This window comes from Cygnus atratus, unplaced genomic scaffold (assembly GCF_013377495.2).
Source record: "Cygnus atratus isolate AKBS03 ecotype Queensland, Australia unplaced genomic scaffold, CAtr_DNAZoo_HiC_assembly HiC_scaffold_41, whole genome shotgun sequence".
In the NCBI taxonomy this organism is placed as follows: Eukaryota; Metazoa; Chordata; class Aves; order Anseriformes; family Anatidae; genus Cygnus; species Cygnus atratus.
Window position 1 is genome coordinate 26461 of NW_026110007.1, and position 25874 is coordinate 52334.

At 66.2% G+C, this 25874-nt stretch overlaps 5 protein-coding genes across 7 annotated transcripts; 2 read left to right on the forward strand and 3 right to left on the reverse strand.

Annotated features, from left to right (window-relative positions):
* Window positions 1-43: 43 nt before the first annotated feature.
* Window positions 44-3129, reverse strand: SIRT2 (sirtuin 2). The gene is made up of 13 exons (XM_050716815.1): window positions 2976-3129; window positions 2676-2782; window positions 2525-2581; window positions 2348-2416; window positions 2114-2243; window positions 1958-2017; window positions 1755-1810; window positions 1592-1668; window positions 1417-1468; window positions 1274-1341; window positions 935-1001; window positions 705-819; window positions 44-57 (listed from the first exon to the last, which is right to left on the reverse strand). The coding sequence occupies exons 1-13, from the start codon at window positions 2998-3000 to the stop codon at window positions 44-46; spliced, it is 897 nt and encodes a 298-aa protein (XP_050572772.1). The 5' UTR covers window positions 3001-3129.
* Window positions 3130-3559: 430 nt separating this feature from the next.
* NFKBIB (NFKB inhibitor beta) lies at window positions 3560-5887 on the forward strand. Its single transcript, XM_035572299.2, is given in 7 exon segments — window positions 3560-3904; window positions 4245-4350; window positions 4440-4659; window positions 5039-5055; window positions 5057-5128; window positions 5226-5489; window positions 5607-5887. Coding segments are annotated over 7 exon segments (996 nt in total). The 5' UTR covers window positions 3560-3635; the 3' UTR covers window positions 5655-5887.
* Window positions 5888-5948: 61 nt separating this feature from the next.
* On the reverse strand, window positions 5949-9423 carry SARS2 (seryl-tRNA synthetase 2, mitochondrial). The gene is made up of 16 exons (XM_035572298.2): window positions 9202-9423; window positions 8682-8777; window positions 8512-8541; window positions 8282-8422; window positions 8131-8185; window positions 7951-8014; window positions 7732-7837; window positions 7559-7606; window positions 7368-7476; window positions 7201-7246; window positions 7022-7109; window positions 6825-6937; window positions 6642-6735; window positions 6439-6531; window positions 6238-6303; window positions 5949-6155 (listed from the first exon to the last, which is right to left on the reverse strand). Exons 1-16 carry the CDS (start codon window positions 9421-9423, stop codon window positions 5949-5951), a joined length of 1578 nt encoding a protein of 525 aa, XP_035428191.1.
* PAK4 (p21 (RAC1) activated kinase 4) lies at window positions 9381-25787 on the forward strand. 2 transcript variants are annotated; one of them, XM_035572306.2, is made up of 11 exons: window positions 9381-9481; window positions 10309-10430; window positions 10967-11092; window positions 20712-20935; window positions 21968-22636; window positions 23187-23627; window positions 23734-23867; window positions 23948-24074; window positions 24369-24494; window positions 24590-24724; window positions 24811-25787. In XM_035572306.2, the coding sequence occupies exons 4-11, from the start codon at window positions 20732-20734 to the stop codon at window positions 24964-24966; spliced, it is 1992 nt and encodes a 663-aa protein (XP_035428199.1). In that variant the 5' UTR covers window positions 9381-9481; window positions 10309-10430; window positions 10967-11092; window positions 20712-20731; the 3' UTR covers window positions 24967-25787. The 2 variants fall into 2 exon arrangements, with proteins under 2 accessions (XP_035428199.1, XP_035428200.1); XM_035572307.2 differs by lacking the exons at window positions 9381-9481; window positions 10309-10430 and adding an exon at window positions 10475-10552.
* Window positions 9532-10384, reverse strand: MRPS12 (mitochondrial ribosomal protein S12). 2 transcript variants are annotated; one of them, XM_035572311.2, is made up of 3 exons: window positions 10289-10384; window positions 10091-10165; window positions 9532-9998 (listed from the first exon to the last, which is right to left on the reverse strand). In XM_035572311.2, exons 2-3 carry the CDS (start codon window positions 10137-10139, stop codon window positions 9601-9603), a joined length of 447 nt encoding a protein of 148 aa, XP_035428204.1. In that variant the 5' UTR covers window positions 10140-10165; window positions 10289-10384; the 3' UTR covers window positions 9532-9600. The 2 variants fall into 2 exon arrangements, with proteins under 2 accessions (XP_035428204.1, XP_035428203.1); XM_035572310.1 differs by lacking the exon at window positions 10289-10384 and having other exon boundaries at window positions 10091-10288.
* Window positions 25788-25874: the final 87 nt, after the last annotated feature.

Here is a 25874-nt window from a genome sequence, read left to right on the forward strand (position 1 = left end):
GATTGGCCGGGCCCCTCAGAGCTGGCCCTGCCCACCGCCTTGGCTACGGCGGGACCCCTGAGGGGGGGCAGAAGCCCTCAGAGCCCCCCCGGGGCCGGTTGGGGCCCCCCGAACCCCAAAAGTGCTGGAATCCTTCCCCAAAAGTATTGGGACCCCCCAAAGAGGCCCCCGAGAGCCCCCCAAAAGTGCTGGGACCCCCCCAAAAAAGTGCTGCCCCCCCCCGAGCCCATTGGGGCCCCCCAGAGCCCCCCCAAAAGGGGCTGCCCCCCCCCCTGAAAATTGCGCCGCTCCCCCAAGTGCCCCCAAAGGGGGCCGGGACCCCCCAAAGGGCTGACTGAGGCCCCCCCAGAACCCCCAAAAGTGCTGGAATCTCCCCTAGAGTGCTGGGCCCCCCGACCCCCCCCCATGCCAATTGGGGCCCCCCCCCACAGCCCCCTAAAAGGGACTGGGACCCCCCAGGGCTGGGGCCCAGTACCCCCAGTGCCCACCAGCCCAACCCCCCTTCCCTAAATGCCCCCCCCAAACGTGTCCCCCCCACCCAAAAAAAAAAAAAAACACAAACAATTGAGGCTGAAACGAGTCCCTTTACTGCCCCCACCCCTCCCTATGGTGGGGGGGCCCTGCTCCCCCCCTGGGGCTCGCTGGGCCCCCCCCCCCCGCCCCTCCTCGTTGCCCCCCCCGGCCTTTTTGCCCCCCCCCCCGGCCTTTTTGCCCGCCCCCCCCATCCTCGCCGTTGCCCCCCGGGGCCTTTTTGTCGCCCCCCCGGGCCTTGGCATCGATGGCGGCGTGCTCCTTCCTCACCAGCTCCTGCAGCTCCTCCTGTAGGGACGGGGTGTAAGTGACCCCCCCCGAATTGTGAGACCCCCTCGGGCCCCCTCCCCGGCCATGGGACCCCCCCCAAATCATAGTGGGGGGGGGGGGGGGGGGGGCGTACCTTCCAGCCCAGCAGCTCTGCCAGCTCCAGGCAGCCTTGGTCGCAGTCCCCCAGCCAGGCCACGTCCCTGTGGAGGGGGATTTTTTTTTTGGGGGGGGGGGGGGGGGGGGGAAGGGTGATGGGGTGCAGCCCCCCCTATTTGCGGGCGGGGACATAACCCTTCAGCACCCCCATAAGAAAAAGAGAGCTCAGCTGCTTTTCTCCCCCCCCCCAGCTGCTGTAAATGGGGGGGACCCTGTTCCCCCCACCCCAATGTGCCCCCCCCAAGGACCCTCCCCAAACCTCCCGGACCCCCCCCGAGGCCCCTCTGCCCCCCCCGACCCCCCCAACCCCCCCCACCTGTAGGCTTTGTCCGAGTCGAAGTCCATCCCGCAGCCAAAACCCATCAGGGACATGAAGGGGTCGCTCTGGGGGAACAGAGAAATAGCACGGGGGGGGGGCATTAACAATTGCCCCCCTCCCCCTTTGCCCCGCCCCCTCACCTGCCCCGTCTTCTCCTTGTTGATGAGGACCCGGGGGGTGCTGGCGGGGACCCTGTGGGGGGGGCGAGAAGGAGACAGGTGAGGGGGCAGAGGACACGGGGGGGGGTAATGACACAAGGGGGGGACACAATGACATGGGGGGGGAAACGATGCCCTGAGGGGGGGGGCACACGACCTGCTGACGAGGGAGGCGAAGGGCTGGACCTGCAGCGAGGTGCCCATGATGAGGAGCAGGTCGACCTTCTGGAAGTCCTGGGGGGGACAGGGGGATGTGGGGGTGAGGCCGTGGCCCCCCCCTCGTCTCTTGCCCCCCCCCCCCCCCCCCCAAAAGCACTCACCGACTGCAACAGCGTGAAGAAGCGCGAGGGGAGGCTCTCGCCAAAAAACACGATGTCTGGGAGGGGAACAACAACGAGGGGGGGGCGACGATGTAGGAGGGAATAAAAACTGGGGGGGTAGGGGGGGGGGGGGGGCAACACTTGAGGTGTCCCCACGCTTTAAAACTTTAAGGGGGGGGCACTGGATCCCTGCCCCCCCTCACCTGGCTTCACCACACTCTGGCACTTCTCGCACTTGGGGACGAGGGACGAGAGGATGTGCTCTGCGGCGGGGGGGGGGCCGGCACAGCTCAGGGTTTTTTTATTTTTTGGGGGGGGCAGCACTGGGAGCCCCCCCGCGCCCCCCCGGCCACCGTTACCCTTCATCCAGTGCAGGCCGTAGGGCTGGCGGCAGGAGGCCCGCGTGCAGTGGGAGGTGAAGAAGGTGCCGTGCGCCTCCACCAGCTCCTCGGGCTCCAGCCCCGCCACCCGCTCCAGGGTGTCGATGTTCTGGGGACGAGGGGGGGGCGTTCGCATGGCGGGGGGGGGCCTTGGAGCCGGGGGGGAGCCCTTGGAGCCATAGGGGGGGGCAGGAAATGTTTTGGGGCGCACACCTGGGTGTAGCAGCGCAGCAGCAGCCCCTTCTCCTTCAGCAGGCGCATGAAGTAGTGGCAGACGGTGGGCTGGGGGGGGGGGGGGACAGGATTTAAGGGGGGGAGCACAGAATTTAGGGGGAGGGCATGGTGTGTGCCTCCCCACCCCCCAGTGTCCCCCCCGGAGCCTTTTCTTACCTTGAGCTGCCCTGGAAGCAGCTCCTTGGCCAGGGCGAAGAAAGGCTCCGGGTGTTCCTGGGGGAGAAGGGAGGGGAAAATGAGGGGGGGGCAGGGTGCTGGGGGGGTGTCAGGACAATGGGGGGCGGTTCCTGAAGCCCCCCCCCCCCACCTTGAAGTAGGCGATGTCGAAGATGGCCTCGGGGTAGGGCAGCTCGTAGCGCGCCAGGTTGGCGTAGAGCCCGGTGCCGGGCGAGCGGAAATCGGGGATCCCGGCGGCTGCAGGGGGAGGACGGGGGGCAACGTCAGCGACCCCCCCGGCCCCGTTAACCCCCCCCGGCCCCGTTACCCCCCCGTTACCCTCCCCCGGGCCCCATTCCCCCCCCGTTGCCCCCCCCCGGCCCCGTTACCCGCCCATTACCCCCCGGCCCCGTTACCCCCCCGGCCCCGTTACCCCCCCGGCCCCGCTCACCCGTGGAGATGCCGGCGCCCACCATGCACACCACGCGGCGGCACCGCCCGCTCCGCACGAACCGGGCGACGCCGGGCAGCGACAGCTCGTCCAGCACCCGCTCCGCCGGCTCCGAGCCCAGGCCCAGCGTCCGCGCCAGGAGGCTCCGCAGCAGCTCCACTGCGGGGGGAGGGGGGGGGGCGCCGTTAAACCCCCCCCGGTTCCCCCGGTCCCTCCCCCCCGCCCCGGTTCCCGGCCCTTACTCTCGGCCTCCCCCGCAGCACCGCCCTCGGGCTCCGCCTCCTCGCCGGCCTCGGCACCGGGCGCTGGGGGGCAAGGGGGGGGGACGGGGGGGGGGTCAGGGGGCGCCGCCACCGGACCGCCCCCCCCCCCGCCAGGCCCCGGTTACCGTCCTCGGCCGACATGGACACCTCCCGGCGTGCCCCGCGCCGCCACACCTCCCGGCGTGCCCCGCGCGGGGCCGCGCTGATTGGCTGAAACCGATCGTGAGTCCGGGCGGACTACACCTCCCGGCACCCCCCGCGCGGGGAAGCGCTGACTGGCTGAGCCCGTCGGACTACAGCTCCCGGCACCCCCCGCGCGCCGTTTTCCCCCCCTCCATTACCGGGGATTTCCCGGGACGGCGGCGCGGGCCCATGGCGGCCTGAGCGCGGCCCCGGCATGGCGGCCGCGGAGGCGGCGGCGCCGCCGCCAGCGGGCGATGGGGGAAAGCGGCCGGAGGGCGACGAGTGGTGCGACAGCGGCCTGGGCTCGCTGGGCGACGGGCAGCTGGCGCCGCTGCCCGCCAGCCCCGGCCCGCTCCCGGGGCCCGGCGGCCTGCCCGGATCCCCCCCCGGTAACGAGGAGGCCCCGGCGGCGGCGGCGGCGGCCCCAGACCCCGAGGCCTGGCTGCGGCACGTGCTGAGCTTCGTCACCGAGGACGGCGACACGTGAGGGGGGGCGGAATGGGGGGGGCGGGGACCGGGGACGGTGGGGGGGGGGGGGCGGAGACCCGGACCGGGGACCAGGACCGGGGACCAGGACCGGGGGGGGGGCGCGGCGTCCCCTTGTTTTAGGGCCGGGGGCTCTCCCTGTCTTCTTTTAGGACCGGGGCGCCCCCCCTTGTAGGATCGGGGCACCACCCCTTGTAGGGCTGGGGCGCCCCCTTTTAGGGCCGGGCACCCTCCTTTTAGGATCGGGGCGCCCCCCTGTTTTAGGAGCGGGCCGGCCCCCCCACGTAGGATTGGGCCGCTTTATGGCCGTGCCGACCCCCTCGCCCACCCGTTTTAGGGCCCTGCACCTCGCCGTCATCCACGAGCACGAGGCCTTCCTGGACTCCATCCTGCAGCGCACCGAGGGCACGGCGTACCTGGACCTGCAGAACGACCTGGGGCAGGTAACGGGGCCGGGGGGGGACAGGTGTATACGGGGCGGGGGGGGGGTTAAATAAAACTAAAAACTTTTATTTGTGACCGCCCCCCCCAGACCGCGCTGCACCTCGCCGTCATCCTGGGGCTGCCGGCCTTCGTGCGCAAGCTGCGGGCGGCGGGCGCGGGGCCGGGGGTGCAGGAGCGGGGGGGGCACACGGCGCTGCACCTGGCCTGCCGCGAGGGGCAGCCCGCCTGCGCCCGCCACCTCCTGGGGCCCCCCCACACACCCCCCGCCGCTGAGACGCGGGAGCAGCTGGAGAGCGTGAATTATGATGGTGGGGGGGGGACCGGGGGGGTGATGGGAGGGGGAGTTGGGGGGTACGGGCAGGATACGGGGGGGAAATGGGATGTGGGGGGGGAGCGGGGGGGAAATGGGATGTGGGGGGGGATGGGATGGGATATGGGGGGGACATGAGATGGGGACAGGATTGGGGGGGGACATGGGAGGGGACATGGGAGGGGACATGGAGGGGGGGGGACACAGGATCGGGGGGGGATGCAGGATATGGGACGTGGGAGGGATTACAGAGGGACAAAATGGGGCTGGGGGCGTGGGGACAGAGGAGACACCACAGGGCTATGGCACGGGGAGATGGGGGGGGGACACGCGATGCCGGGGGGTGCATCCCGGTGACGTCCCCGTGCCCCCCCCAGGTTACACCCCCCTGCACAGTCGCTGTCCTGCGCAAGGACGTGGAGCTGGTGCAGCTGCTGCTGCGCGCTGGCGCCGACCTCAACAAAGCGGTGAGCGTGGCCACGCCGGGGGGGGTGTGGGGGGCACGATGCCATCCCTGACCCCCCCCCCCCCCGTGTGCATGTGCGTTCCTCCCCAAAATAAAAGGAGCCGAGCTGTGGCCGCACCCCTCTGCACCTGGCGGTGGAGGCGCAGAGCCCTGAGCTGGCGGAGCTGCTGCTGCGGGCGGGGGCCGACCCGGCGGCGCGGGGGTACGGGGGGCGCACCCCCCTCTACAGCGCCCGGCACCGCCCCGACCCCCGCCTGCCCCAGCTGCTGCGCGCCTTCGGGGCCCCCGACCCCCCCGGCGACTCGGAGGACAGCGAGGACGACGACGAGGACGACGGCGACGACGGCGACGACAGCAGCGGCGTGAGTAGCCCCCCCGAAATCGCACCCTCCCCCCCTGAAAAAAACTGCCCAAGTCCCTGGGGGGGCACCCCCAGATTTTACAGGAGAGGCTGAATGCTGTTGTGTGCCCCCCCCCAGGAGGAATACGACGACATCGTCATCAACAGCGGCCGCTGCGTGGACTAAGGACCCCCCCCCAGACCTGTGGGGCCGCCCCCCGGACCTACAGCTGCCTTCCCCTATTTATCGGGGCCCCCTGAAGCCATGGGCTGGACTTTGGGGGGGCCCCCACGCCCCCTCCTGCCCCTTCTCCCTGGCCGTAGCATAGAAGGATTTCTATCAATTGTTGTAAAATAAAAAAAGGGGGGGGCAGCCCCCCTCCACGTGCCCCCCACCCCACAAATCCGGTTCCCATGAAATGCCTGTCGATGTTTTATTGCTGGGGGGAATGGCAAAAGCAGCGTTTATTTGAGGGGCTCGTTAGCATTCTGGGGAGGGGAGGGGCATCTGCGTGTCCCCACGAGGCTCCTCCGCGTCCCCCCTGGCGTGGGCCTCCCCCTCGGCCCCCCCTGGCCCCCCCCCGGGCTGGTTGGGGCCAATGTAGCGCAGCAGCGGGGCTGGGGGCTGCGTGAGCACGGCGCGGCCGACAAAGGGCTGCAGGGCGGGGGGTACGCGAACGCTGCCGTCCTGGGTGGGACACAAAGGGATAAGAGAAGTGTTAGCCCCCCCCTCTGTGCGCCCCCCCACCTCGTGTCCCCCCCCCACGCACCGGCTGCTGGTTGCACTCCAGGAGGGCGATGAGCATCCGCGACACGGCGCAGGCTGTGCCGTTCACCTGGGGGAGCAAAGGATGGGGTGTGAAAGGATGGGGGGGCTTGGAAAAAACCCTGGGGGGGCTCAAACCCCCTGGGGGGGCTCAAACCCCCTGGGGGGGGCTCACAAACCCCCTGGGGGGGGGCTCAGCACCCACCGTGTGCGCGTGGCGCAGCCGTCCAGCCTCGTCGCTGTACATGATGTTGAGCCGCCGGCTTTGGTAGTCGGTGCAGTTGGAGGCGCTGGAGATCTAAAAGGCGGGGGGGGGGACACTGTGGGGACCCCCAAATCCCGCCCCCAGCACGCCCTGGGGGGGTAATTTGACGCCCCCGGGGTAATTTGCCCCCTCCCTGCTCTCACCTCCCCGTACTTGCCCCGGCCGGGCATCCAGGCTTCGATGTCAAACTTGCGGTAGGCGGGGAGCCCCAGCTCCTGCGTGGGCATGTCGAGGATGCTGCGGGGAGCGGGGCTGAAATATTGGGGGGGGGACACAGGGCAGGGCCCTCCCCGCCCTCCTCTTCCTCCTCCCCCCCCCAGACTGACCGGTAGTGCAGCCCCAGCTCGGAGAAGATTTCCTTCTGCAGCGCCACAAATTCATCCAGCAGCTCCTCGCTCTCCGTCCCGCTCTCGGCCGCTGTCACCCCGAACATCTCCACCTGGGGGGGCAGCGTGGTCCCGAGCGCCCCCCCCGCGGTGGTCCTGAGCCCCCCCCGGTGGTGCTGAGCCCCCCCTGCCCCTACCTTGGTGAACTGATGCACGCGGTAGAGCCCCCAGGGCTCCCGGCCCGTGTCAGTCTCAGCGCGGTAGCACGTGCTGGAGCAGACGACCCTGGGGGGGGTGGGGGGTGGGGGGCAGGCAGTCAGTAAAGCCCCCCCCGGTGGCCCCCCAGCCCCACACAGCACCTCCACAGCCCCCGTACCGGATGGGCATGTCCTGCAGCCGCACTGCGTGGTCCATGAAGTACCCTGGGGGGAGAGACAGGGGAAAAGGGGAGTTTGACCCCGTTTTTCCCCATTTTTGTTCAGTTTTTCCCTGTTTTCCCCCCATTTTTCTCCCCTTTCCCTCCCCTTTTGCCCCATTTCTCACCTGCGATCCCCACCTCAGAGGTGCCGGCCAGGCAGAGGTCCTCAAAGCGCATGGGGTCAATGGTGTAGACGGGCGAGGGGGTGGCGTTGAGCTGCATCCCGCACCCCTCCTGGGGGGGGGGGGAGGGGACAGGGGTGTCACTTCGTGCTGGGGGGGGACAGGACCCCAAAACCCCCTTGGGGGGCACTTACAAAGACAGCGCCTCGCAGCAGGTCAGGGACCGTCATGGGCAGGAAGCCCTGGAGCAAGAGGAGCGTTTGGGGGGAGGGATTTAAGGATTTTTGTGGGGATTTAAGGATTTGGGGTAGGAATTTAGGATTTGGGGGGGTCACACACGTGTCCCCCCCGCCGATGGCGGCCGTACCTTGGGCAGCAGCTTGGCCAGGACGAAGCTCACCAGCGCGTGCTGCAGCAGCGCGCCCGCCCCGCACAGGTAGTAGGAGCGGTGCCCCGAGACGTGCGACAGGCGCCTGGCACAGGGACACGGCTGTCACCCCACGGAGGGGGGGGGCTGTCACCCCCAGGGGGGGGTCCCCGTGCTGGGTTGGGAAGGGAGGGATGTGATAAAGGGGGGGGAACTCACCGCTGGCGGATGATGTCCAGCGCCTCGCCCAGCTCCAGGTGTCCCCTCGGCTGGAAGTCAAAGACTGCGGGGACGGGAGGGAGCCTTCGTCACCCTGGGGACCCTCCTCTTCCTCCCTGCACCCCCCACCGTGGGTCCCCCCCCCCAAAAAAAGGTCCCCCCCCATGGGTCCCCCCCTACCTGGCTTCTCTCCCACCACCTCCATCACCCGGGCCTGGCTCTCGTCCCCGACGGGCTGGAAGGAGATGGGAGCAGGGGTGTTGGGGGGGGGGGAGGCAGGGGGTTTTGGGGGCAAAAAAAGGGGGTTTTGGGAGTGTCCCCCCCAGCTCACCGCCTCGGGGTGGGTGCGGTTGGGGAGCTGCAGCGCCTTGAGGTAGAAGCGCTCGTCCAGCGCCGCCTCCTCAGCCAGGAGCGTCTGCAGCTGCAGCCGTACCTGGCGCCCCTGCGCCCGCAGTGCCGCGTACTCGGGGACCTGGGGGGGGACAGGGACGAGCGTCCTGCGGCCCCCCCCCCACCGCTGGGTCCGGGGCAGCGGGCGCCCCCCCCACCCCAGGGTCTTACCGCCTGCAGCGCGTCCTTGGCGTGGGAGGCCTGGGGGGGAGAGAGGGTGAGGGATGGGGACAATTTGGGGACGCTTAGGGTCATTTGGGAACATCTGAGGATGTTTAGGGACATTTGGGGATGTTTGAGGACGATTTGGGGTCATTTGGGGACAATTTTGGGGCACTCACCACCAGCGCCCGCACGCCCCGGGCCACGTCGTCCTTCTGGGCCTCGAGGCGGGCGATGGCGGCGCGCACCTCGCCCAGGCGGGCCCAGGTCTGCAGCTGGGGGCGGGGCCTGCTCTCAGGCCACGCCCATGTCGCAAGCCCCGCCCCTAGAACTCCGGGCACAGCCGGCTGCTCTCCGAGGTCCCGCCCCCTCCAGGGGACACGCCCCCAGAAGCCCCGCCCTCTTTGTGACGCCCCGTTGGTCCCCAGGCCCCGCCCACCCTAAGCCCCGCCCACCCTAAGCCCCGCCCTGCAGATCCCCTGCCCAAAGCCCCGCCCACCCTAAGCCCCGCCCTGCAGATCCCCTGCCCAAAGCCCCGCCCACCATAAGCCCCGCCCACCTCCCGACACCCCCCAGTCACCTCCCACACCCCGAAGCCCCGCCCACCCCCAGGCCCCGCCCACCCCCGACCCCCTCCCCACTCCCGATGTCCCGCAGCCCCGTCAGGCCCCGCCCGCCCCGCGGCCCCGCCCCGCTCACGATGTCCCGCAGGTCGCCCTCCCGCAGCGGGCCCCGCCTCCTCTCCAGCTCGCGGCCGCTCAGCGCCTCCACGTCCAGCCGCGGCCGCGCGCTCAGCCCCTCGCGCGCGTGCTCGTACAGCCGGCTCCGCCCGGCCACGCCCCCCGCCGCGCGCCGGCCACGCCCCCCCGCCGCCGCCGCCGCCCGCCGGGCCGCCGCCAGCAGCACCCTGGGCGCCGCCATCTTGGATCCGGCACCGGAAGCGGGCCCTCCACAAACCGGAAAGGGGCGGGGCTAGCCGGTATTTAAGCTCCTCCCTCCCCTTAGCCCCTTCACGCAGCACGCAGCGCGTCCGGGCCGCTGGGCTTTAATGGCATAAAACCGGGCCCCGTTATCCCCTCCGCTGTCTCTCGCTGCTGTTTACTTCTTCTTCTGGACGTGGGCGCAGTCGTACTTGCCCCTCACGATGGTCAGCTTGACCCCCGGCAGGTCCTGCGTGCGGCCGCCCTGCACTAGCACGACGTGGTGCTCCTGCAGGTTGTGGCCCTCGCCGGGGATGAAGCACACCACCTCCTTGCCGTTGCTCAGCCGCACCCGCGCGCACTTGCGGTTGGCCGAGTTGGGCTTCTTGGGCTTGCGGATGAGGGTTTTGATCACCACCCCCTTCAGCTGCGGCCGCCCGAAGGTGGGCCCCAGCTTGAAGGGGGGCGGCGCGGGCCGGCCCTTCCGGTGCATCTGGTTCAGGGTGGCCATGCCGGCGGCCTGCTGCAAGCTCGGGGCCGCTGGCTGCTTCCCAGCGGGGGGCAGCGCTCCGAGAGCTGCGGGGAGGAAAAGGGGGGGGGGAAGATGAGCGGCCGCGGGGCGGCTCGGGGAGCCCCGAGCAGCGCTGGGAGGGGACGGGGATACGCACCGGAGCTACGCAGGGAGACCGCGGCCCTCAGCAGAGCGCGGAGCGCCATCCTACGAGACCCGGCGCCGGCGGGGCCTGTGTGTGGGGGACACCCCGTTAACGCCACCCGCCGCCCTGCCCTCCCCCGGGTCCCCCCACGCCGCCTCGGGGCCCGCGCGGGAGCGGCTCCTCCCGCACTTCACACCGCCGCCATTTTACCTCGCGCCTCCACCCCTCAGGCTCCCTCCGTCCCGCCTCTCCGCTCTCCGATTGGCCGGTGGGAACGCCAATCTCCCGAAGCACTCTGCGATTGGCTGCGCTCTGCCCGACGTGCAGATGATTGGCAGGGGGCGGGTCTCGTGTGCGGAACGGGAGGCGGGGCTTGTTGCCTAGGCAACGGGAGGGGGCGGGCTGGGGCTGCGGCGCCCTCACAACATGGCGGCGGCCGAGTGAGGGGGGAGCGGCGGGGCCGGGCTCGGCGGGGTGAGCGGGGCCGGGGGGGCGTAGAGGGGCTCGGGGGGGGTTTGAGGGGGCGTAGATAGGCTCGGGAGGGTTTGGGGGTAGTTCAGGGGGCTGGAGGGGGTTGGCGGGGGTGGGATGGGGAGGGGGAGGGGGGGCTTTCTAAAGGGGGCTTGGGTGGGGCAAAAAGGGGTGGGGGCGTGGGGAAAAATGGGGGAAGGGGGGGGAAATGGGGGGAGAGGGGAGAAATGGGGGGTATGGGGGGGAATGGGGTAGGGGGAAGCGGGTGGGGGGCTTGGGGGGGTGCAGTGGGTTCCCCGGGAGCAGTCGGGGTGCCCCAAATCCCGGGGGGGCTCTGGGGGGGGGGGGCGCTGCCTCCCTCGGCCCCCCCCCGCGGCCCCCCAGCAGCCCCCAAACGGCCCCAATTTCATCTGGCAGGGCGAGCGGTGGGAGCTGTGCGGCCCCGTGCCCCCTCGAGGAGCGTCGCCCAGGCCCCCTGCTCCCGCGCCACGTCGTTCGCCCAGGGGCTCGGCATGCGGAGCGGCAGCGGGTGAGGAGTTGCAGGTAGGAGACGGGCAGAATCATTTCCTGATGGTGCTTTGTGTTTTTTTTTTTTTTTTCCCAAAAGTACTTATTCTGTGTGTGCTCTCGGGCTGCGGTATCTCCAAAGTGTCCTTTTGCCTTGCCAGCGCTCTTCCCCACGCGCCAGCCAGAAGTGAGGGAGGGAAATCAGGAAAAGCACCATCACTGGGAGGCTTTTAGGGAAGAAGTATTAAATGTAAAGCTTCAAGAGCCCTCCTTTGCCTCTTTGGGGCATGCACAGCCAGGTGTTTTTCTCCCCATACGCTCAGGTCCAGCTGAGCTCACACGGGCAGTTGCAACAGGTTGCAAAGACTCAAGATCTGTTTTTTCTGCCACGTAAAAAATCAGAGAAAAAGGTCCTGGGTGCTCTCTTGTTCTGTGCTCTTTATACACCCACCGGGCTTTTTTCTCACTGCTCTCAAGGTGAGTTGAGCCATGGGGACCTCCGGGCTGGGTTTCTCCAAGCCCTCCCGTGTTTTCCTGCCCTGCAGTGCCCCTCTCGCTCCCCTGTCTCGCCCTGGGCAGCCCTTGACGGGTCGATTTTGCCTGCTTTGGCACAGCAGGAACAGAACGAGAACAGAAAATGCCACTCCCAGCTCGTCTCGGGCTCTGGGTTTATTTGTTTGCGTAACTCTGTGCCCTCTCACTCATCTGTTCACTCATCTGAACTCAGCCGCTGCTGGAGATAAACGCATTGCACTGCATTTTCGGCGTTCCCATGGCCGGCAGGGCTTTGTTCGCTGGGGAGGGGAAGCTGGAACAAAACAAAAAGCTTCAGGATTGCTTTTTAGCTGCGTTTCCCCTGTAACTCACGGAGTTGTGCACCAATTAGCCAAGTGGGCTGTGTGGATGCGGATTGATTCTGACAACGCCCCGTGCAGCAGGCGGGTAAATAACTGCAAATTGGGTTTATGGAGAACGCCCGGTGGTGGAGCACGGCTTTAGGGGACACGCAGCCCCCGTAGGAGAGCTGCGGGTGGCTGGGAGGGTTCTGAATAAAGCCCCAAACAAAGTCGGAGCCGTGGCCAAAGAACAAGCAGCCTGCTGCCAGAACAAACATTAACCAGCCCTGGCAGCCTCTTGAGGAAGTGTCCCTCGCCCTGGTGGAGAACCCAACCTGTTGGACACATTTATGGCCCCCCGGACGGGCTGAGGGAGGCTTCCATGAGCTGCGTGTGGCTCCCCGGTAGCAGGGCTGCCGAAACGTGAGACGTGGCGCGGGCGTAGCACGAGGCCGACGTCACGGAGCTGCCTGCGGCTCCTGACCCGTGACCGTCCTGGGGAAGGCTGGCTGGGAACCTCCCGGCTCTGCTGCTGCTGCGCTGCCCCGACGTCCCCGAGCAGAGGTAATTAACCCGGAGATAATTGGCAGCTGGAAGAGCTGCAGGAGCTTCCCGGGAAGGTAGGGAGGAGGTAATGGCTGCTGCCAGCTCAGGTTCCGCGTTCACCACAGGGTGGAAACTCTCCCCCCGCCCCGTTGCGAGCTCCCCGATGTTTCCAGGTAGCGGCTATCTCCCTCTGCGTGTGCGGGGGTGCCGTTTATTTTGCCAGCACTTATCACCTCGCCCAGAAGGAAGCGGTCCCTAGAAAAATGGAAAAATCACAGAGCTTTCCTCCGGAACCCGCAGCTTTGTGCCCCCACTGCCTTTTGGTCACTTGTTTGTTGCTGGGCGAGCGCTGCGGGTTGTTGGTTTCGCTGCTGGCAGCTCACTGGGTGCTGCCCCTGTTCTGGGGGCGGGGATTTTTGGGGTGCTGGTGGTGTTTTAAACGCGTGTTTCCAGAGCACGTTGGCGCGAGGTGCTCACAACGCCCTTCCCTTCGGTTCTGTTCAGAGCCTGCAGGCGGGAGGACGTGGCCCCCATATCCCACCCGGCTCCAGGAGGAATCCCAGGGGGGTTGGGCGGCTTCTGTGCAGCCTAATTAATTACGGTTTTAGTTAATAAAACTTAATTTCTCCTGAGCCTGGCAGAGAAAGGGAGGAATGCGAGCCATGGTGGGTTTATGGCTGCCCGGCTGTGGCCTGGAGGACTTGCTGCTTTCTTGGATTTCGATGATTTTCAGGTGGAAACTGCGTTCTTTCCCCAGGCGTTCACATTTTATGCTTCGTTGGGGTTTTTCTTGTTTTTTGGGGGGATTTTTGGGCGGGGATGAGTGGAGGAAGGAGCCCCTTGCTGCCGCTCAGCGCCCCGCGAGCTCCGTGCACCTTTGAACCAAACCCTTTGGGTTTCTCCCCAGGTAAATAACTCGCCATTTTGGGATCGGGGGATCCACGAATGCCGCTGCCCCCCCCGGGAGGTGATTAATTAACGCCTGTTTTAATAAAAAGCCGGCTGTAACGAACAATGAAACTCTCCTGAGCTGCGCTCGCTCCCCTCTTCCTCTCCCCGTGTCGTGCTCTTACGCGGCGCAGATGAGCTGTAATTTTTGTCAGTGATGTAAGAGGCTAATTAAAGGTTTGCCTCGGCTAATCAGCTCACAGTTTAATTAGCACCAAGCTGTAAATGGCAGAAATGGACTTCTCGGTAGCGGGTTGGGGCCAGGGGAGCTCTGGGTTGGGGCCTGGGGAGCTCCAGTGTGGCCCCCCTGCCCCGTCCATCAGGCGCAGCGCCCGGTGGCTCGTTAGCAGCGTGTAATTAACGTGCTGGCCGGGGGGAATCGCCGGAGCCGGCCGTGTCAGCCCTTCCCCGCATTCTTGGCGTGCCGCGCTGCCGGCCCCTGCCCTGCAGAGGCTCTCGGAGGCGGATTTGGGGAAGGCTCCAGCCGGGCTCCTGCGTCCCTCGCACCTCCCGGAGCCTCCTTGGCGGCCCTGTGAGCTCTAGGAGCCGAGCCCGGCGCCACTTCACGTTCAAATCCTCGTCACCGGCTGCTCGGGGGCTGCCACGAGCCACCAGGACCTCGGCCGGGCCGCACTCCCTCTTCGTTTCCCTCCTCAGCCGCAGGATCCTGGCGAGCCCGGCCGGCTCCGCATGTTCCCCGCTGGCTTCACTGGAGGAGAGTTGGCAGATAGCGATCGCGTGCGGCTCCTCCGCCCTCGACCGAAGGCGCACGGAAAAACCTGTTTGTCCTTGGCGGGGTGGGAGGAGGCGATGCCAGATACACACCGGGAGCCTTTTTCCTTTCTTTAAATCCCCTTGAAATCCTCCTTGAGGGTTTGGTTAACCCCCTTCCAATGCAGGCGCGGCCGCGGGAGGTTTTCCACGCCGTGGTGACGCTGCTCGCGCTTCCACAGCAGCTCTCCCGAGAAGGGTGTTTGCCAAAAACTCACTTTTTGAGCCCAAAGGGCAGCGTGTGCCCTGAGCCCGCCTGGAGGGGACGGTGGCGGTGGGGCCGGGTGCTCCGATGTGGCTTTTTCCCCAGCTGGTGGAAGTGCCGGGGCCTGGCCGGCCTCTCCTGAGGTTCCTGTTGGTACGGAACATGCGGAGGGCGTCGGGAATCCGCTCACCTCGGCCGTTCCTTCTTCCGTCGCCGATTTTTTTTGAGCGTGGTAGCGCGAAGGAGGCGAATCCTTTTCCACCTGGCACCTTCTCCTCTGGCACCTCCTGGGAGCCCTTCGCCGTCCTCCCAGACCATCCGCCGGGGGACTCGCTCCTCCTCGCGCAGCGACGCAGGACGAGAGCCACGAGAGGTTCTCAGAAACCGGCGTTTTGAGCCCATCGACCCTGAGTCATCGCCGGGCAACCCCGCGGGCTCTGCGTGGGTGGAAAATGCCAGAGGAGTTTCTCACCCGAAGCCTGAACCGCGCTGGGTGGCTGCAGAAAGCAGGCAAAGCCCTCGTCGTCCCCGAACCCGAATTAATCCCCCCGGCACCACGGGTCCGGGGCCGTCCGCAGGGCAGGGGTTGGGAAGAGGTGCTTTTGCTGATTTGGTTAGGATTCGGAGAGATTTGGGGGCTGGAACCGTGCCTTTGAAGTCCTTTTATCTTTCTGCGAATTAATGAGCGTGGTTCACAAGGCTCTGAAATTGATGCTAGGGGCTCTTTGTGCTCCTGGCAGCCCAGGAGAGCAGCTGCTGGAGTTTTGTAGTCTGAAGAGTTGGAAATTGGAGATTTCTGAGCTGCTGCTTGTCGCTGCCGGCACCAGAGGCGTCGCTCTGCAGAAGGACGAGCGGCTTTGGCCTCTTGCGCCAAGAGAGACGCGGCGGCGTGAGCGCGCTCCCAGTCAGCTCCGCTGCTGCTCCTCCTCTCCAGAGGATGAAACAAGGAACGTGAGGGTGCCCCCGGGGAGTTTGGGCTGGGAGAGGCTCCTTTCCACCCGACGATCTCTTTTTATTTTAATTTCTGACGCGATTCTCGGAAGGCTTCCAGGCGCCCGTTAGCAGGCCGGCGGTGCTGCAGCAGGTATTTTGATCCCTGAATATTCTGCAAGGGGATAAATCAGAGGAAAAGGAGCACGAATGGGAGTGAGCAATCGAGTTCTGAACCCTGGCAGGCGATTCACGTTCCCAGCTGTGCTTTCTTCCCCCTCCTCCCAACTTAGACGAGGCATAGAAGTGAAAAGCAAACCCCGCAGACCGCCAGGTTCCTCGCTGCCTCTCGCCCTCGCCCCCCAGTTTGTGACCCGGAGCCACCCCAGCAAGGGCCAGCAGCATTCCTGGGGCTCTCTGAGCCCTGCAGAGAGTCCCCATCGTGTCCCCTGGCCGGGTTTTGGGGCTGCCGGGTCTTAACCCGGGGTGCCAACGCCAGCCCAGCCTGCCCGTGGCGTTTGGCTCCAGCACCGTGCTCCCAGTGCTCCCAGCGCCATGCCCTGGCTTCGCGGGACCGGGAAGCGCCGGGAGAGCCGCGGGGCTTCCTCCGTCCTGCCCCGTTTCCAGGAGCGGGCCCTTGACTGGCTGCTTTGTTTCAAATGTTGCTGCCTCATTGGCTCCCCCGGCTCAAATCTGCTCCGCTCCAGCTCCGCTCGGTGCGAGCTTCGCTTCTTTAACCCCTCCGAGCCTCGCGGCCGCTCTTCACCCGGCTGCTCGTCCTCCTTCCCTCCCTCCTGGCTCTCCTGACACGGCGGAGACGCTCCCGGTCTGGAAAATGGTAATTAGAGCTCCTGTTACAATTAGAGCTCCCGTTACACCGCGGGGACCCGATCCTTCGGTCGCCAACCTCGCAGCGAGACTGGGGAGCGCGCGCGGGGCTCGGCTGCTCACCGTTGTGTCCCCGCTCCCCTCAGGGCTGCCGCCTCCCCCGTCCTGCTTCCCCTCCGCTGGGAAGCTTGTGGCTTCAAGAGTGGGAGCGCTGAACCCCAAACCCCATTTCTGTCCCCCTTTCCCCCAAAAGGGAGACCCTCCGGGGGTTCCCTCGGTCCCCGCACCCTCCCGCTCGGTGTTCTCGGGCAGTTTTCTTCCCCTCTCCCCCCTCGGGCTCGCAGCAGGGCGGTGCAGGTGAGTGGTGCAGAGTCCTGCTGGGGTTTTATTTTATTATTAGTTTAAGGAGCTTCAGGTGGGCTTTTGGGGAGGGGTGGGCGCTGAGGGAAGGCTCCTTGGGGGAAGTTTCTTTGCTTTCGGAGGTCGGGCGCCCCTGGAAATGCCCGGAGCAAGAGGGGCTCTCCCCGTCCTGCCGCTGGAGCAGGAGGCTCTCTGCACTCGAGGCTCTCCTGCCTCCTAAAACTGAAGCGGATGGGTTTATTTCGGCTTGGAGCAGGGAACCGAGCTGCCCCTGGGCCCCTCTTCAATGGTTTTGTTTTGCTTTTGGAAGGTGCTGGCGCGAGGGGAGAGTTCTGCCCTGCTTGGTTTACTCCTGCGGGCCAGAAGTGTTCGTTAATGGCTGACTAATTAAACAAAGCGCAGATAAAGGGAATGGGGACCTGGGCTGAGGAATGTGCCGGGCTCCGGTGGAGGCAGCGGGCTGGATTTTAACCCCTTCCTCCCCCCAGACCCCCGGGGCCTGCCAGGGACCTCCTAGCGAGGGCTGCGTCCCGCCGAGCCCGGCTGCCCTCAAATTCATCCAGAAACGGGATTTCTGCCCGAAACGCCGCACGGGGTTTTTCTGCCAAGGCTTTGGCGTGCGAGGAAGGGGCCGGCGCTCGGGAGGCTTCTCCGGGTGGCGGTTCGGGGCGAGAGCCGGGCGGGGAGCCCCAGAGATAGAAGGAGGGCGCTGCGGAAAGGCAGCGCGACGCTCGCAGGTGGCTGCGGGAGCGAGCAGCAGAGCACAGCGCGTGCGCGCCCTCGGATGACTTCAGCCAGCGGCGCCTCCGAGGGGAAGCTGCCCTCGCTCGGGAACCCGCGCTGAGGCCGCCCGTGGCTGTCCGGGAGCTGGGATCGGCCTCGTCAAGGTAACGAGCCCGCTCGGGGAGCCTCGCGGGGAGCCCCCGAGGTGGCTGCGTGCTCGCCCCTGAGCGGCGTTGGCCGGCTCGGGATTTCGGGCGAGGGAAGCCTCTGGAGGGGCAGAACGGGGAGCGGGCTCTACGTGGGGCCTTATAAATTAGAAAAGGCTTAAACTGGGACGGGGTGGAGGCAAAACCTTCCCTCTTCCCAGCGGGCTGGGGGTCTGTGAGCACTTAACAAAACGGGGAGCAGGAAGGCAAATCCCCGGCCGGGAGCGTTGCTGCGGACGCCTGGAGCGAGGCGGGCGTGGGGGCCGGGATTTCCTGCGTGAAGAAAGGGATTGTCCCCGGAGCTGTGAAGTTTCGCGCCGGGTAGCGTGTCGGAAGCGGACTCAGGAGCCTTAGAATGGAAGGAAATGGCCCCAAAGTGCCGCCAGAAGGCAGCGAAAGCGGCGAAGGAGCCGGGTGGCTTCGGTCCCAGAGGCGGCGCGCCGAAGCGCTGGGTGCGTGCGTGCGCTGGCGCGGCGTCACCCCGAAATGCTGGGAGCGAGCTGCTCCTGCAGGACGGGTTCGGTCAGCGCAGGGCTCGCCCTCCTGCTCCTAAACTCGAGCAAGAAGAGGGTTAAACAAACAAGCCCTGAAGAGCGGCCGAGACGCCGGGCGTCCTCGCGTTGGTTTTATCCCGCTGCCTCCCCGTCTCCGATGCTGCGTGGGAGGGCTGTGCTTCCTCTGGGCCGCTCGCTTTTACTGGCACACGAATAAAAACTTTGGGTTTTGGCGCAGCGATCCCCAGCCAGCCAAAAAGCCACGATCGCAGCACGTCGTGACAGCGAGGGGCCGCCGGGTTCCTGCTCTGTCCCCAGGGTAGGTACAAGCACCGAGGTGGAAACGCCCGGCGCTCTCAGCCTTCAGGCCGGGTTTGTTGGCTTCGCGCCCCGATGTGCGTCCGCAGCGCGGGCCCCGTGTCCTGCCCGTGCCCGCAGCGGGCTCGTCCTTTTGCTGGGGACGCGAGGACGACGTGGGCGCACGGGTTTTCTTCCTTGCAATCCCATCCAGCCAGCTTCGAGAGGCGCGTGGCAGCGTGAGGATGCCTGGGGCAGTGGCCGGTTCAGGTGCCACCACCCGTGCTGTGCCAGCGGCCCTGTTCGCAGCTGGGTTTTGGGGGAAAAACGAAATAATTTAGGGCTTGTTTCACGACCTGGGGAAGGCGCTGGGTGTTATTTTTTCTCTCCTCACCCAGAAATTTCTGCCTTTCCCCTCCCCGGCTGAGGTCTGGAGGAGCTCGGAGGCGGCGGCTGCAGGGACCGAGGTGGCGCCGCCCTCCAGCAGCTGCTCTGCTGCCGATTTTACGTAAAGTCGTTGATTTTAGGAAAAGTTTTGCCAGCGCCCTGAGCTCCTGCTGGGCAGAATCAAAACCGTACCTTGGAGCTCGGAAGGATGCGGGGGTGTAAACAAGCCCCCATTGTGCCTGCCCTGGGTGTTTACACCAGGAGAAACCGCTCCGGGGTCCGCCCTGGGGCCAGGCTTCCTCTGCAGGCGGCACCGGGCTTTGTCCCTCGCTGTCCTTCGGGCTGATACCACCTCGTGTCCTGTCCTCGTGCCCCCGCCAGCAGGTCCCGAGGGCTGCCTCGGCGTTTTGTGTGGCCGAGCCGCTGGAGAACAGCAGGAACACGGCCCTGGGCGTGGGAGGGCGTTGAGGACGTCGAGCTTGGGGGCGGCAGCCTGAAGGGACCCCCCAGGGGAAGGGGATTTGTTCCCTTTTTGTTCCATTTTTGCACCAAACGGGCTTCTCTCTGCTGCTGGATTTCCATCCCCTCGTCCCGGCAGGCTGGGGATGTCCCAGAAGGGAACGCCGTGCCGGCGACAAGCAGGCATTTCGTGGGGATCTCTTGCAGGTGGCTTTTGTTGATGGTTTTATTTTTTTAACGCGTCCCCCCTGGGGTGTTCACGAGCGAAACTGAAGTCTGGCGAGCAGCGCAGCTCCTACCCGAGCCCTGCTTTGTGCAGCTTGGCAGGCCACAAGTGGGCTTGGACTCCGTGCCCAAACCAGGCTGGCTAAGTTTAGTTCCAGCGGCCTCGATCTGCGTATTTGAGGCTCCTCGGCGGGTGTTTAAGCACCTGAGCAAACGCTCGGTTCTTCTTGCTTGGCCCCAACGCCTGCAGGTCCAGCCTGTTGCGGGTCGGGCTCGTTTTCTCAGAAATTTACCGGGCTCCCACCCCAAAAAGCTGCCTGGAAACCTGCTGGTGGCAGCGCCCCGAGAAGCGGCATGGGTTTCGCCCCGCAGCACGGTGCTGCTCGACCCCGGGCTGCCAGGGGATTGTCCGAAGCTCCGGGCTCGGCCGCTCGCCGCTTCCTGAGTGTCACCGAGCCACCTGGGCTGGCCCTCGCTGCCTGCCTGCTTCCTGCTCTGCACCTGGAGATTCGCAGAAGGCTCCCAGCTTGTAATTGTGGGCGGCTTTTGCTCAACTTCTTAAATTTAGGAGCATTACATCAAAGTGGGCTGAGTAAAGGGAAGCTGCTGCAGTGACAGCACAATTCGGGCGCCCTGGACCAGTCCGACGCGCTGCCAAGAGGTGTTAAAGGCTGCTGGCTTTGCAGGACCTGGATCTGCACAACAAAAATCCAAAAATCCACGCGTTGCAGTGGAGAACGCCGTCCACAATTTGGGAAGGTGCTCGAGGAAACGCCTCGAAGGGAGATTCAGAGGTACGCCGACGTGTGCGCTGCCACGTTCCAGCTCTCGGCGGCGTGAAACGTGAGATCAGCCCTAAAACCCTGGGTTCTGGGGGCAAAATGCCTCAGGGAGTTCGCTTGTGGAGAGGCTGGGGGAAGAGCTGAAGATGTCGTCCAGCCGGGCGGTGACAAGGAGGACGTGGGCTGAAGGACTTCTTGTGTGCTGTATGGGCGGGCAGCCAGGACCCCAAAAGGTTCCCTGGGCTGCCCCAGTTTGCGATTGCTGCTGTGCCATCACGTAATAAAAGCAGGAGGGGGAGAGCAGACTGACGCTGCCGGGGGCTTTTAAGTCAAGGGGAGACCAAATGTGTCTTGGAGCACACATGAACCAGCCGGGAAGAGAATGGGGGGTGAGCAGGAGGGACGGGAGAGCCGTGGGGTCGGGGCGGCCCTAAAAAGGGAGCAGCAGCCGGGTGCGAGGGCTGCACGATGAGGTTCGGGTCCGTGTCGGGCTTGTGGTGGCTCATGGTGTTTCCTTTTTGGCACGGGTGCAGCGAGGAGTTATTTTAGCAGAGAGCGAGGTCGGTTCCTGGAGAAGGGATGCCGCTTTTACAGGTCCCCATCACGGTGCCTGCCTCTGTCCTCCGGGCCTCATTTTTGCCTCCTGTGTGTCCCTCAGGTCCTCTAGCCAGCCTCACCATGTTCAGCAAGAAGAAGAAACGCATCGAGATCTCGGCTCCCTCCAACTTCGAGCACCGCGTCCACACGGGCTACGACCAGCAGGAGCAGAAGTTCACGGGGCTGCCGCGGCAATGGCAGGGCATCATCGAGGAGTCGGCCAAGCGGCCCAAGCCACTGGTGGACCCCGTGTGCATCACCGCCATCCAGCACGGCTCGCAGAAGGTAGGCAGCTCCTCGGGGAGGGCTGGCGGTGCTGCTTTCGGGGCCAGGAAGCCCAGGCTGGGTTTTGTGCCCCCCTCCCCGGGGTGCCACGGAGCAGGTAAGGTGGCAGCCGGGTCCCCGTAACCCACGGGGTCCTTCAGACGTCTCCACGTCCCCCCGCCTGCTCACCTTCCCCCGTGCAGGACGGGGACCACCGCACAGGAGGGAGGTGGGTGCAGAGGAAAGCCTCTCCCCATCGTCACCCTCGTGGGGAAAAAAAAAAATCATATGAGAAAAGGCAAATGAAGTGGTGCCTTGTCCCTTCCCATCCCATCCCCTCCCCTCCCTGTGCCTGTTTCCCCAAGCTGCCGTTACGTCGTTTTTTGAAGTCTGGCTCGTCTGCCCGCCTCAGCCGAGGAAACCCCCGCCATCCCCAGCTCCACCGTTCCTCCTCCGTCACCCTCATTTGGTCCCCGGCATCTCCCTTCTGCTCTGCTGGCCCCTGCCATGGGCCTGCTTTGGCTGGATGCTCCAACAGCGCAAAAAAAGGGATGTAGAGACTGTGCTCCCCGCAGCCCAGGGTGGCGATGGCTTTTGCTTCGTGGGAGAGGGTCCTGGCAGCACTCCCCTCTCTCTTTTTCTGGGTCCGACAATGCCTGGAAACCTCCTGGAGGGGCTCGGGACAGCGTGGAGTGGGCCCTGAGGCTGTGGGGAAGCCAGAGCTGCTTCCCCCTTCCTCCTGGCCTCGAGCATCGTCCTATGCGGGGCTGCACGGCCACGCTGGGCTCGGCCAGCTCCCATTAACAGCGCTCTGCTAATTGTGTGGCGATTTGAAGGACTGGGAGCATCCAGGCCAGCCGGCAGAAACCCCATCCCTTCCCCTCCTCTCCCCTCGTCCTGTCTGTGTGAGCTGCCCCCTCCCCGTCCCCGTCACCACCAGGCATTTCATTTTTATTTTTTTTTATTTTCTTCCCTTTTTTTTTCTTTTCTTTTCTTTTGTTGTGTTTGTGTTCCGTGTTCCTGCCCGCCTCCCGTCCCGCCTCCTGCGCAAAGACCATCGTGCGGGGCACCAAAGCCGCCAAGGACGGCTCCCTGACCTGGCTGCTGGACGAGTTTGAGAACATGTCCGTGTCCCGTTCCAATTCTCTGCGCAGGGACAGCCCCCCCTTCCCGCCCCGCCGCGACCAGCTCTACCAGGAGAACGGCCTCTCCGAGGGCCCGGCCGCAGCCCGCCCGCACGAGGACGCCGGCCGGAGCAAGGACAAGAAGCTCCACGGGGCCCGCGGCGAGCTAGAGCAGGGCAAGGAGAGACCCCGGGACAGGGAGGAGCAGCGCGCCCACCCGCAGCAGCCCCGCGGCCAGGAGCCCGGCCCCAAGGGCGCTGCCCCCGCCAGCGGCCGCCCACCCCCGCCCGAGTACCCCAAGCCCCCCGAGCGGGACGGCTGGCGGGACGGCCCCGCCGACAGGGACTGCAGCGAGCCGGCCGAGCGCGTGGTGCGGCGGGAGCGCGCGGAGCCCTCCGACAGGCGCCCCAAGTCCACCTACACCGGCGAGACCAGCCCGCAGTCCCCCCGCGACAAGCGCCCGCTCTCGGGGCCCAATATCCGGACTCCCAACATCCCCGTGTCTGAAGGGGTGATGAAGACGGCTCAGCAGACGGGACGGCCTTTTAATACCTACCCGCGGGCCGAGACCGATCCCGTCAGGGGCGCAGGTTCACAGGTAAAGGCTCCCCCGCTCCCCTCCGCGCAGAGCCGGCCCGCTTGGCAGAGATCTCTCCTTCCCCGGCAGCCCGGCCTGGGTTTTTTCTTTTTCTCCTCGCTCTGCCTGTCCTCCGCCTCCTACAAAAGCAGCCTCTCTCCTCTGCTTCCTAAGCAAGCGCCGGCTAACGGGCTCCTGCGCTCTGATTGGGACTGGCCTGTGCCGAAGACCACCGGCCCCGCGCCAGCCGCGTCTGCTCCATGCTTTCCTCCCCGGGGCCGTGCCGACGGCACCCCTCAGCTCCCTCGCGCCGGCCCCAGCCTCTTTCGGGGGCACGCGGGCTCCAAAGCAGCCTCCGGCGCCTCTGCAGTCGCCTCTTCCCTGCTCTCCTCGCTGTCCTTGCTCCTTCTAAGCCCGTCCGACGCCGCCTTTTCCTTTGGCAGCCTCCAGCCTCGCCGCCGCCTGGACGCTGCGGTGTTGACACCTGGTGCTTGGGGGCCAGCGGCCAAATCCCACGCCAGCCATGCACTCCCGCGGCATTAACAGCCCTCTCCTCCCGTCTCCCCCGCAGGCAGAGCACCGGCCGGGACGACCACAGGAGGTGGCATCAAACGGGCCGGTGAGCAGCACCACCGGCTCCTCCCGCGCCCACCCGCCCGGCCCGCCGCGCTCCAAAGGCCCCGAGCCCCCCGCCGGCCTCACCCCGCATGCCTCTGACCCCCACCTCGCTCGCCAGCCCCCTCCCGGCCCCCCGCTGCCCACCGCCGCCCCGCAGCAGCCCCGCTCGCCGCAGCGGGAGCCCCAGCGTGTCTCCCACGAGCAGTTCCGGGCGGCCCTGCAGATGGTGGTGGACCCCGGGGACCCCCGCACCTACCTGGACAACTTCATCAAGATCGGCGAGGGCTCCACCGGCATCGTCTGCATCGCCACCATCAAGAGCACCGGCAAGCTGGTGGCCGTGAAGAAGATGGACCTGCGCAAGCAGCAGCGGCGCGAGCTGCTCTTTAACGAGGTGCGGGCAGCGGAGCGGGGTCCCCCTGCTTTTGGGGGTCGAACGTGGATGCTTTCGGGGCTGGGAGCCGGGCGCCGCTGAGCCTTCCCCTGCCTCTGCTCCGCAGGTGGTGATCATGCGGGACTACCAGCACGAGAACGTGGTGGAGATGTACAACAGCTACCTGGTGGGTGACGAGCTCTGGGTGGTGATGGAGTTCCTGGAGGGCGGCGCACTCACCGACATCGTCACGCACACCAGGTGGGTGCCCAGGCTCCCTGGCCCCTCGCCCGGTCCCCGGGGTGGCTCCTTGGCCTCTCACCCTCCCTCTCGCCCCGCAGGATGAACGAGGAGCAGATCGCGGCCGTCTGCTTGGCCGTGCTCAAGGCCCTGTCCGTCCTGCACGCGCAGGGCGTCATCCACCGCGACATCAAGAGCGACTCCATTCTGCTGACGCACGACGGCAGGGTAAGCGTGGCTTCTTTCTTCCCCTTCTCCAAAACCCCACCAGAAACTGGTGGCAGCAGTGTTCCCCAGGAGCCACCAAAGCTTTTCGAGGCTCTTCGAGGCAGACATGCGAGCTGAGAGCCTGCGAGAGGCAATTTGGGGTGGGAGTGGGACTGTGAGACACCTGAAACCCCCCCTGGGATGGGGTTGATCCCGGAAAGCAGCGAAGGGCTTCAGCGAGGACAAGAGCAGAGCGTCCCCCCCGGCTGAAACGGGGCCGGGGCCGTTCTCACCGCTGCCTTCCCCGGCCTCCAGGTGAAACTCTCCGATTTTGGGTTTTGCGCCCAAGTGAACAAGGAGGTGCCACGGCGCAAGTCGCTGGTGGGGACCCCGTACTGGATGGCGCCGGAGCTCATCTCCCGCTTGCCCTACGGCCCCGAGGTGAGCGCGTGGGGCGAGGGGGGTGGCTCTGGGGCTGGGGGCGCGGCAGCGCCCCCAAAGGAACCCCCGTCACGCTCCCCGCCTCCTGCCCGCAGGTGGATATCTGGTCCCTGGGCGTGATGGTTATCGAGATGGTCGACGGGGAGCCGCCGTACTTTAACGAGCCGCCCCTAAAGGCCATGAAGATGATCCGAGACAATCTGCCCCCCAAGCTCAAAAACATGCACAAGGTAAAGGGGCAGCCGGGCCGGGGACACCCCCGGGCTGCGTCCCTGCTCCACGCCCCCCTGACCCCTGTCCCCCTTTGTCCCCGCAGGTTTCCCCCTCTCTCAAAGGCTTCCTCGACCGCATGCTGGTGCGGGATCCGGTGCAGCGGGCCACGGCCAACGAACTCTTGAAGCACCCCTTCTTGGGCAAGGCGGGCCCCCCCTCCTGCATCGTGCCCCTCATGCGCCAGAACCGCATGCGGTGAGGGGCCGGCAGCCGCCCCGGCGCCATCCTCGCTCTCGCCTCAAACTGGATTTGTGACTGTGCCACTACTGGGGGGGGGCAGCCGGGGGGGCCCGGCCCTCCCGCACCGTACTACTGAGTCGGGGAGGGGGGAAAGTTGGTGATGGCGGCTCCGCGTGGGGACAGCAGTGAGGCCACGCTGTGATGCTGGCCCTGTCCCCCTCTTCCCCGCAGGTTTGTGGGGCCGGGGGCTTATCCCGACTGCACCAGCCCCTGCGTCGTTCCCACCCTGGGGGGGAGCCTTTTGGGGCATCTCAACAACACCCCCCCTTTTCTTTTTTTCCTTTTAAATCCTCTTTCTATCCCCATCTGGCCCTGGGGTCAGGCCACCTGCACCCCCGTGGGAGGGACGTGTCCCCACAGCCCCAACACTACAGCCCCACGGCCACACTACTGATTTGGGCCGGCCCCCCCCCCTCCACCCCACCACTTTTTTTTGTTTTATTTTTTTTTTTAACAAAAGCTATTTATATTGTCGTTTTGTAATGCCGCAGTATTGGGGTGCCCCAGGGCCGCCACGGGGCCCCCTGGAGATTACACGTGTCCTTTTGGAGAGCGCCATGTCCCCCTGTGCTTTTTTGGGGAGGGGGGTGGGCTGCATGCGGGGGACACGGTCACAGACGTGCAGGGGGTGCCCGTGCCCTGCAGACAGCGGCGCCCTGCTTGGGGAGGAGGAGGTAATATGGGGGGGTGGCCATGGGGACCCTTCTCCCTGAAGGACACCGCTGCTCCCCACACCCCACCTCCCCTCCCCAATAAAGCACCTGCCAGGCTGGAGCTGTACATCCTCAGGGCTTTATTGGCCGTGCTGAGAGCTGGACGAGGTCGGGGGGCTTGAGGGGGGGCCTGGCAGCGTGGGACAGCTGGGTC

Bases quoted from the DNA above. Each gene is read 5' to 3' on its own strand.
- SARS2 (XM_035572298.2), bottom strand. From the start codon at position 9,423: ATGGCGGCGCCCAGGGTGCTGCTGGCGGCGGCCCGGCGGGCGGCGGCG. The intron at 8,778-9,201 runs GTGAGCGGGGCG...CCCCGCCCCCAG, and splicing joins AGGGCGACCTGCGGGACATC to CTGCAGACCTGGGCCCGCCT. The intron at 8,015-8,130 runs GTAGGGGGGGAC...CCGTCCCCGCAG, and splicing joins GGTGGTGGGAGAGAAGCCAG to TCTTTGACTTCCAGCCGAGG.
- PAK4 (XM_035572306.2), top strand. From the start codon at position 20,732: ATGTTCAGCAAGAAGAAGAAACGCATCGAGATCTCGGCTCCCTCCAAC. The intron at 23,868-23,947 runs GTGGGTGCCCAG...CTCGCCCCGCAG, and splicing joins GACATCGTCACGCACACCAG to GATGAACGAGGAGCAGATCG. The intron at 24,075-24,368 runs GTAAGCGTGGCT...CCCGGCCTCCAG, and splicing joins TGCTGACGCACGACGGCAGG to GTGAAACTCTCCGATTTTGG.
- MRPS12 (XM_035572311.2), bottom strand. From the start codon at position 10,139: ATGGCGCTCCGCGCTCTGCTGAGGGCCGCGGTCTCCCTGCGTAGCTCC. The intron at 9,999-10,090 runs GTGCGTATCCCC...TCCTCCCCGCAG, and splicing joins GGTCTCCCTGCGTAGCTCCG to CTCTCGGAGCGCTGCCCCCC.
- SIRT2 (XM_050716815.1), bottom strand. From the start codon at position 3,000: ATGGTGGGCGCCGGCATCTCCACGG. The intron at 1,811-1,957 runs GTGAGGGGGGGC...TTCCCCTCCCAG, and splicing joins CCAGAGTGTGGTGAAGCCAG to ACATCGTGTTTTTTGGCGAG. The intron at 820-934 runs GTACGCCCCCCC...CCGTCCCTACAG, and splicing joins CAGAGCTGCTGGGCTGGAAG to GAGGAGCTGCAGGAGCTGGT.